Source organism: Cicer arietinum, chromosome 7 (genome assembly GCF_000331145.2).
Source record: "Cicer arietinum cultivar CDC Frontier isolate Library 1 chromosome 7, Cicar.CDCFrontier_v2.0, whole genome shotgun sequence".
Classification (NCBI taxonomy): Eukaryota; Viridiplantae; Streptophyta; class Magnoliopsida; order Fabales; family Fabaceae; genus Cicer; species Cicer arietinum.
This window is the reverse complement of record NC_021166.2, coordinates 53,844,779-53,854,201: the sequence shown is the minus strand read 5'-3', so window position 1 is coordinate 53,854,201 and position 9,423 is coordinate 53,844,779. Positions and strand designations below refer to the sequence as shown.

General features: G+C 31.3%; 2 protein-coding genes across 2 annotated transcripts in view; one reads left to right on the top strand and one right to left on the bottom strand.

Annotated features, from left to right (window-relative positions):
- LOC101511603 (4-hydroxy-tetrahydrodipicolinate reductase 2, chloroplastic-like) overlaps positions 1–1,575 on the top strand; it is a 5,448-nt gene extending 3,873 nt beyond the window's left edge. Inside the window, exons 6-8 of the mRNA XM_004510662.4 lie at positions 145–254; positions 423–510; positions 1,285–1,575. Of these exons, the coding sequence (XP_004510719.1) occupies positions 145–254; positions 423–510; positions 1,285–1,353 (267 nt within the window). The 3' untranslated portion in view covers positions 1,354–1,575. The remainder of the gene's footprint in view (positions 1–144; positions 255–422; positions 511–1,284) is intronic.
- Positions 1,576–2,898: 1,323 nt separating this feature from the next.
- On the bottom strand, positions 2,899–8,972 carry LOC101510653 (common plant regulatory factor 1-like). Its single transcript, XM_004510658.4, has 13 exons — positions 8,779–8,972; positions 7,518–7,643; positions 7,359–7,421; positions 6,353–6,448; positions 6,134–6,214; positions 5,604–5,645; positions 5,352–5,500; positions 5,192–5,240; positions 5,019–5,067; positions 4,285–4,505; positions 4,105–4,182; positions 3,599–3,724; positions 2,899–3,508 (listed from the first exon to the last, which is right to left on the bottom strand). The coding sequence occupies exons 2-13, from the start codon at positions 7,578–7,580 to the stop codon at positions 3,269–3,271; spliced, it is 1,257 nt and encodes a 418-aa protein (XP_004510715.1). The 5' UTR covers positions 7,581–7,643; positions 8,779–8,972; the 3' UTR covers positions 2,899–3,268.
- Positions 8,973–9,423: the final 451 nt, after the last annotated feature.

Sequence of the window (9,423 nt, the reverse complement as noted above, 5' to 3'; positions counted from 1 at the left end):
ATTGGAGATTTTTTTTTTTTTTTTTTTTTTTTCTCTTTTGGATTCTAATCCCATGCCAGTTATTTATCAATACATTTTTTTGCCGTTATATTAAAAGAACCGCGATTCTTAGTTGATTTCCTCTTTCCTAATGAATTTTGTTAGATACAATTGATCAGAGACCCCAAGCAACAAGTTGAAATGGTGGGAGTCCCAGAGGATCATTTGTTGGGTCATGCGTTTCATATGTATCATTTGACATCACCTGATGAAACGTAAGAATTAACATTTTCATTTTCTCCTCTTTTTTTTATTTATTTTTTTTATTTTATTTTAATTTTTAATTTTTAATTTTATTTTATTTTTTATGTTTTGACATATTTCTTCTCGTCGCTTACTAATTTTTCTTCATTGTATGCTGTTTCTGTTAAAAATTGTTGCAGAGTTTCGTTTGAATTTCAACACAATGTTTGTGGTAGATCAATATATGCTGAGGGCACTGTCGATGCTGTACTATTTCTTGCCAAGAAGGTGCTTATACTTCTACTTGCATTCAATTTACCTCTCTCTTGTCATAGGATTTTATCGATCTGTATAATTTTTTTAATTTATATACACATTCAATTCAATCATGCAATGATGTTATTTTGATACATTAGCTCCTAAAATATCTCTATGAATATCAGCATGGTGAAATGTGTACAAATGTTTTATACTAATAGATGGCATATTTCTACTACCCAATAGCGAAGTAAGACTAATTTCTATGAGGTGGCTAATTTTTTTATATAAAATTTATATATTAATAAAGTAGCACTCAATGATACTTTAAGAAGCCAAATTCATTCATAATTAAATTTATAATAATTTGCAACATCTATTTCAATATAAACAAAGCTATTTACAAGAAATCTATTTTCAATTTTATTTTTGAATCATGTCTTGACAATTTTTATTGCTAAAAATGTTTTATTTGTAGTTGCAATAGAGATTAAAAGTGTTAAAACAGTACAAATATCAATCAAGTGATTTTTTTTTTGCTTCTTTTAATTTTATTACTAATAAACTTATTTGAGATAGCTAAATATATTTTATTGGAGTAGCTAAGTATAAAACTATATTTAGTTATTCCAAAAAAAAAAAATTGAAGTAGCAAAGCGACCCCATAGAAAGCGACCCCATAGAATGGGTAGCTTCGCCCCTGCTACTACTACCATGTGATGTATATAGTAAGAAATGTACTGCCTCAACCTTTCACCAATAATACAACAACTGATTCAGAATTTATTTGATGTTTGTATGCAGATTGAAGCAAAGGATCCCAAGAGAATATACAATATGATTGATGTCTTGCGAGAGGGTAGTATGAGATAAAAAATTTATTTGGAATATGAAGCAAGATGTCTACTGTTGTTGAAGTCCTTAACGAGATTTGGCATTCAAATAAAGCAATTTTCATCTCGTGTCCATTTTTCTTGTCTATTTATTTGAGGAAACCTTAGTGAGCGCATCATATTCTGTTGTGAATCATCCAAAAACTATATAACGGCTGAGTTCTTTTGGTATCAATTTCAGTTTGTCACAACTTTTTATTAATCAGATAACTTGGCAAGAAAATTTGGTTCATCTATCTTTGATAGTAAAAACTTATGAGAAAAGAAGTTTTGCATTGTCGGTGTAAAATTATTCTACACTGACATCTACTATAGTTCATGGATTGTGTTATATCACCCCACTTTACCCCATTTTTATTGTAAGACATAATAAAATAAATAACTTTTATTAGATATTATAAAACAATTTTACATTGACAATCACATCCATTAAACTCAACTTATTTTCGTGTATATTCACCAAAAAAGAGAAAAATAAATCATTGACATTAATTTAACCAATCTTATCGACATGTTTGTAATTTTTTGTGAATTTTATACTATATACATTAACTTTTTAAAATTTAGTTTTTTTAAAGTATGAAGTTGATAAAATGAGTAAATTAATAGTTTATATTATAACAAATTAAGATTGATTATATATATGTACATAATATCAACTATTTATTTGATAATCAATAATTGATATTATTCTATAAATAAGTTGCTCAAGTTAAATCCAACTTTTAAGTAACCATTTTTGTTTATTATTAGATTAAAAAAAACACATGCATATTATTAAGCATGCCTAAGATTGTAAAAAAATGGAACAACTTTGATTTCTACTTTGGTCTCTAGTGGTGTGATCTTCACTTCTTTCTGGTGGCCTTGTCTATGTCACATTTAGATTTAAGAACCCTACTCATTATTTACTCCCATCATGAAAGTTTTTAATAATTCAAAATGGATTTTTTGATACTTCACATCAGATTTATTGTCGTTTATTGCTAGTTTAGTTTGATGGAAAATAAATTAATGCTCTCTCTGATTCTTATAAAAGGCCAATTCTTATGAAACTTGTTTTTTGAAGTCAAAATTATTTATAAATCGACTAAATAATTTGCCAAAGATAAGTCGAAGTCTGTTTCTCTTTGACAAAGTAGGCTTAGCATCCAACACAGAAAGATATCTGGTCTAAAACTCAGAAAGATACATCAACAATTTTTGCTGGATAGATATTTAAAAACCAAGTACTTCTTTCGATTTTGATCATAAATAAAAGTGTTTTAACATCGTACTTGTTTTAAAATATAGTTAACTACAATTTATTTTTTGATTTTATAAAAAATATGCATATTCTAAAAACGTCCTTAATGAAGACTTGATCAATTAAAATACAAGAACTATTTAAAAAATAAAATGTATATTAATTAAAATAGTGAAACCGGCAAAATAGATACTTTATTTTGTTTATATTCAAAACAGGAGTGACTTTGTCATGGGCCACAAACATAAGGATTTAATTGCAAAAACATATAAATCAAACTAACAAAAAAGTCAGAATACCTTTACTAAAGGTTCACACTTCACACCAATCCTTAAAATACACGACCAATCATATATCGATTCCAACCACAACTCTTTCTAAAGTCTATAAACTAAGCCTCCTATTTCTCTTCAATGTACAAACTTTTGAAACTCTCATCCATATCCCTATCAAATCTAATAAATACATAGTTTTATATCCTAAGAAACTGAAGAGCAATAAAATTAGTTTTGGCTTTGATGGATTTAGATACTAAAATTCAACTGACCATCCATTTGGAAAACCGTTAGCAGTAATTTTGGACTTCATAATATGCCAAAACTACATAATCAACAAAACCAGTGCAAATAACTGGTTTTTTTTTTCTTCTTCAACTAGCTGCAACAGCATTAGCTCTAGGATTTGTATCAAGTAGTTGATGAAGTTTTGTACCAGAATTTGGTTTGTTGCTCTCACAGTAACCATTATCTTCTTCTGCAGTTCTGTCATTAGAATTGGAATTATTAACTCTAGATAGTAAATTTTCTGTGCTTACAGGTGTAGCCCTTTTGTCAATGCTGTTCAAAATTATCTCTTCTGTTTGTCCCAGTTGAGTGTTTTTCAGCTTTTCCTGAATCAAAATTTTTTATACTCAGTATCATATCACAAAGTTCCTATGAAATGTAAATTTGTAAAGGAACTTTTATGTGTGCATTATTACCTTCAATGTAGCATTTTCCATTTTCAGCTTTTCAGAATTTTCAGCCAATTGATTCATTTCCGCTTTCAGCGACAAATTCTCAGCAATCAATGTATCGACTTTTCGCGCCAATTCTTCAGCCTCAGCCTGTATACAGGAAATAAGAGAGTTAGGGCCGTTTATTTTCTAACAAGATTTTCAGTTTTTACTTTGTATGTAGGTGTCCGGAATGACATTTGGTTATATATCTTTCTTTTTTTAATTGTGATGTACAGAAGATGAGAGCTAACTAAATATAATGCATTTCAAGAAACACTGAAGAAGAATGTTTTGAAATTTTTCAGAATTGTAAAAAATACTCTATCTATTTTTAGAATTAATTTTCAAAAACTTCCATAAAATCATTCTCAACGTTCCTTTTGTCGTAACTTTTTCTTTTGACAGGGCTACATGTACATGCACCACATGCATCAAATTAAAAATCACGTGAAAGTAAAGAAATGGTCGAAAATTGCAACAATTCCTACCTGTTTCCTAAGCCTGGACCTTCTAGCAGATTCACGGTTTGATTGTTTCCTCCTCTCACGTTTCAGCTCACGCTCATTCTAAGAAATTCAGCCATATCCAAAGGAATTACTTTAATATCAGCAAAAGATAAGGATGCTGCAAGAACTGAAACAGACGATAATACTAAAATCTAACTATACCTGTATCCAAGCTTCAGGAGGGATAACTCCACAAGGTTGTGGGGCACTGACGGAAACAGTTGCAGCATTCCTCAGCTCGAGTGCTGTGGTCATACCTGAAGAAACTACAGGTCGAACAAATTTTTCTGCAACACCAGCTGGGGTAGCCGACACCATCTTTTTGGAAGCTGTAGTCTCTTTGCAAACTGGACTATTTTGCATCTCAGTTTTCCCTTCTCCATCTGCTCAGGTAATTAATACTGTAAAATGCTTGTAGATAACATCCGAGTTTAAGTAGGACGTTTTATTGAGAAATTCATGCATAGGTCACCAAAAATTTGATAGTAATTACTCTCAAACAAAGTGCCAATCTTGGTATCACATGATTCAAATTAATCAGAAAGTTAAAAGCATGGTAATTCCACATTAGCATGGTAATTTATCAATGTTGTCAATCGTGGATTGCAGAAAATAGAAGTTTCTTCAAATTTTGCTATGCTATTTGCTATAGTGCCACAATAGCCACTATTTGACAACACTTTGTAGTTTGTATAGCGTATTGCAGAAGTGGAACAATAACAAATTGTTCAAAATCTGCTATGTTATAGCTCTATACCGCTGGTACAGCCACTATTTGGCAACATTGTTATTTTTCAAGATCATAGTCAATGAATGGTAGGCACCATATTTTACAATCATGACACTAGAATAGAAGTATATTTGTGATCCAGAACAACTATTATTGTTTATCATACCAGTGGTGGTTGGTGTTCTGTCATGGCTTCTTTTTCTTGTTCCATTCGTCTGCATAAAATTGGCAAACACATTTTCACGCTTCAATTTTTTCAGGTCATTTTAAATGAGATAGACTATTATTGAACACAATCTAGAGAAAATGAAGAAATGATAATAGCAAGAAATTTCTCACCCCTGTAGTGTTGCCATCACTTCCATCGCTGGAACCCTCGGTATCCACACTGTTGATATCATCATAAAATTATTCAGTTATATAAAATAAAAAATTCATAGACCAAGGAAAGATGAGAAATGCATTTAATTCTGGTAATCATCATATAGAACAAACCAACCTCTGCGATAGTCTGTTTTCCGCTCCACGCTCAGCATTGCTATTGCCTATTGACATCGCAAGCCCATCAAATCCTTTCAATTTTTTCATTAAACCCTGATCAGTGTTTCCAGATGATTTGGTTGGTGTCTCTATTGAAAGAGTTCCAGCCTGCATAGTTTCCCCTAGTTAAATCCATCATAATTTTAAGGTATTCAGGGAATCGAAAGATTAGGAACTTTGAAGTGATCTCAGAAAAAATTTTAGAACTTACAGCAGGTGAAGATGGAATTCCTTGACCATGTGAATTTGGCCCCTATATTTTACAAATTTAATTTATAAGTACTTGGAAAAACATTCACCGACAAAGGTTTGCTACATTAAATACATCAAAGAAATGAAGAAGTTAATTAATATGTCCATGAGGTGGCAACTCGGTGGCAAGAGCTAGACATTGTGACCTCACAGGACAAAGTTCAAATCTCCTCAGAGACAACACTTCACAGTTGTAAAACTGCCATCAATGTCATCTTAATAAATAATAATTTTTCCTTCCCCCAATTTTTTTTAAAGATAATTAGTGATACTATTAACTGTAAAAAATGTGCCAGTATAAAAATCACTTCAAAAAATACCTAGTTTATATACAAACAAAATAACTATATCTCAAAACTACCCTTTTATGGTCTATATTCATAAATTAAAGTACATTAAAATCAACTAACTCATGGTGCAAATAATATTAAACATAAATTTCAGCGTCTGTGGGAACCATAAACCAAAATTGCGAGAATGTAGACTTACGATAGCAACCGCAGGGTGGGTATAAACCCCTCCATGTGAATAAAATGTTGCATATGATTGCCCATATGGTGGCATCATAGCCTGAAACAAACAATAAGTTGGCAAATTATTCATCCTCGCCATCAAGGATGTACACCAGGACAACCACACCAAAAAAAAAAAAACAGACACAGAAACATTAATGGTAAAACAAAGTAAATGAACCTATGGGGCACCTACCTGTGGTGGTCCCCACATGTATGGGTGAGGAGCATGACCCGAAGCAACAGCTGAGTTGAAGTATGGTGGAACATTGACTCTTTGCCCATAGTATGCCTGAAGATATAACAGACACTTTAAATCACCAAAAGCAGTTTTTAATGGGCCATTACTTTCAAAAGTGAAAGCAATCTGGGGCCAAGGTAAATCTATCATAGATATGGTTGTCCACAACACGACGCAGAATTTCAACATGATACTAATTAGTAAATATATATTTATATTGCATAGCAACTCAGGAAAATACTAGATGTGTAACATTAAAGACAATAGGAATGGTACTATACGTCTTTACTTGATACTCTACAATTAAAATGGATGACAATTTGCAAGAGGGAATAGAATAAACAGCTTTCATCATGTTATTGGTTTGAGAAAAAATAAAAAATGGAAAGAAATACATGGACAATATTTTTCAAATAAGGTTAGCTCATTAAAGTCTTAATGAAAATATGTAGCAGCAGATTACTGACTTTGAAGCATGGTATAAAAAGAGGCGATAAAAACAACATTGCAATGGTTGATAAATATCAATATGTGTTTTAGATCATAAAATTCTTCAAAAGAGTCAAATAGCTAGTAGGGAAGAAATCAATAAAATTGGTCACATCTTTAAACTACTATACTTTTTATGGATATATAGACCTGGTTTAGATAAACATCGTATTTAAGCGCTTATCATATAGTGCTTATGTAATAGCTATTTCTATAAACAAAGGTAAAATAAAGTCAAACTGTTTTCATATAAGCTATAAGCCTATTTTCATACACTATCTTGGAGAGCTTGTGAAAATAAACTGAAAACAACTAACGGACATATCATAAGCTATTTCTGTAAGCTCTCTCGAACAATTTCACAAGTACTAAAGTCAGTAGATAAGCTGAAATAAAACAACCCAAATAGATAAATACAATGAAAACTCCAGTCATCAAGGTATAAAGCAAATGAAAGCAAAAGGTTGGTAACCTGCATGGCAGCCCAATCAGGATAGACATGAATGTTAGGCTGGTTAGCTTGATTGGTCTGATCCTGTAATTAACAATAAAAGAATACTATTATTTAGTCACATGCATTATAAAATGTTTGTTTCCACAAACACACATGCATACACTGTTCTAAGCTTACAGTTGTTACAGGTGAAAAAGGCTTTTCAGTCTTAACAGATTTCCCATCTTCACTGTTTCCCATGAGGTATAAGCACCAAAAGGAAAGCACTGAGACTAATCTAATACTTCCAGAGAAATTATTCAACTGCATTAAAAAAAGTCATGTAAACTTTTATCAGCTATCAAAATATCGCTTTAACAAGAAAACAATAAAATCAGATACAAACAACATATATTAAATGTGAGAGTGATTCTAGGCTTCTACCTAGCATTCTGTTAGTGACTGCTTACTAAGTGCTTATGTATAAGCTATTTCTACAACTAAACATAAATTGAAGTCAAAACTGTTTTCATATAAGCTAAAAGCTATTTTCATAAGCCATCCAGGAGAGCATATGAAAATTAGCTGAAAAACAGCTTATGGACATGTCAAAAGCTGTTTTCATAAGCTTTTCCAAACACTTCCACAAGTGTTTATTCAAATAAGATAAGCTTAAACAAGTCAATGCACTGTACAATTAACTTCTGCTGTTTGACACTGGCCTATTAAGACTATAAGAAAAATGGCATCATAGAGACATTATATTTTCTTGCAAAGGACCACAAATAAAATGAAATCAAAGACCTTAAATAGTTAATCATTAACTGAATGGTATAGAATGTCAAAGATGTCTTTTTGCTACCCCACAAGTCATATAGAATTAGAAAACAATCACAAGCTGACACAGCACAACATAATTAACAGGACAAAAAAGCCCTTCATCTTTTTTGTTGTAAAAAACAACTTTTTCATTTCAACGTAAGAGATAACTATTTAGATTCCTTAATTTACTACTTGAACTTCCAAAGTTTATAATATATATATTAATCCCGATCCAAAATATCCCTTATTATTTTTCAACTATTTGACATGGCAAAACTAAATTTACAAATATTAGCAAATTAAGATACAAAAGTTTGAATAAAAACAAATTAGGCACAAAAGTTCAAAGGTTTTAACACAAACAACACAAGATCCAGAGCACACCCAATTATAATCTCCTTGTTCTGCTAACTATACAAACATAGAGCTACCTAGAGGAACAAAAAATTCACACTATGCTTCAATTTCAAGTGTTTCCACCAATAACAAAAATTCAAACTGAACCAAACAATTTCTTCTTCCATGGTTTCCCTTTGATATAAAATAAAACTTTGAAGTTCAATAAACCCAAAATCAAAATAAAAACAAAAACTTTCTGATGTTAACACCAAAATTGAAACAACGAAATTCAACGTACCTGACAAAAAAAAAACACAAAACCCTCTTCGAATCAAATAAGGAAGAAAAATAAAAGCCAATCCTCGGAGCTTCAAAATTATCCTCAAATTTAATGTTTGGAGAAAAAACTAATATCGCAAAATCCTCTCTCTACTTTCTCTCTCTTAAAAAAAACGAGGGAAAGGGGTTTGCTTTGAGAATGAGAGAAGAAGTAAGGGGTGGTGAGAGAAAAAGGAGAGAGAAAGAATGAAGGGAGAATTCCACGTCACCGTACACGTGTTGTATAAGGAGCTGGCGTATTTGTACACCGTATATACGGATTAGGTGGACACAAGTGTCGTGATTGTTAGGGTGAGCTGGCGATTTGTTTATTGCAATACATCTTATCCGTACACGTGTTGAATGATTAGAAAGTCCAACCTAGCCCATTATGCTCACCACGGATCTCTCCGTCATGTGCGCTTACGTGTCTATCATATTCATATTTTTTATTTTTAAATACTATTTTTTTTTCTTACAAAAATTAATTTAAAGTGATGAAACATTAAATTTATTTAACACTTGTAATAGAAATTTATAACTCATTTAACATTTACTACATAATTTATTTGTTTCCTTTAATAGTACTAATATCAAATCTACAACCTATTGAAATTAATATGAG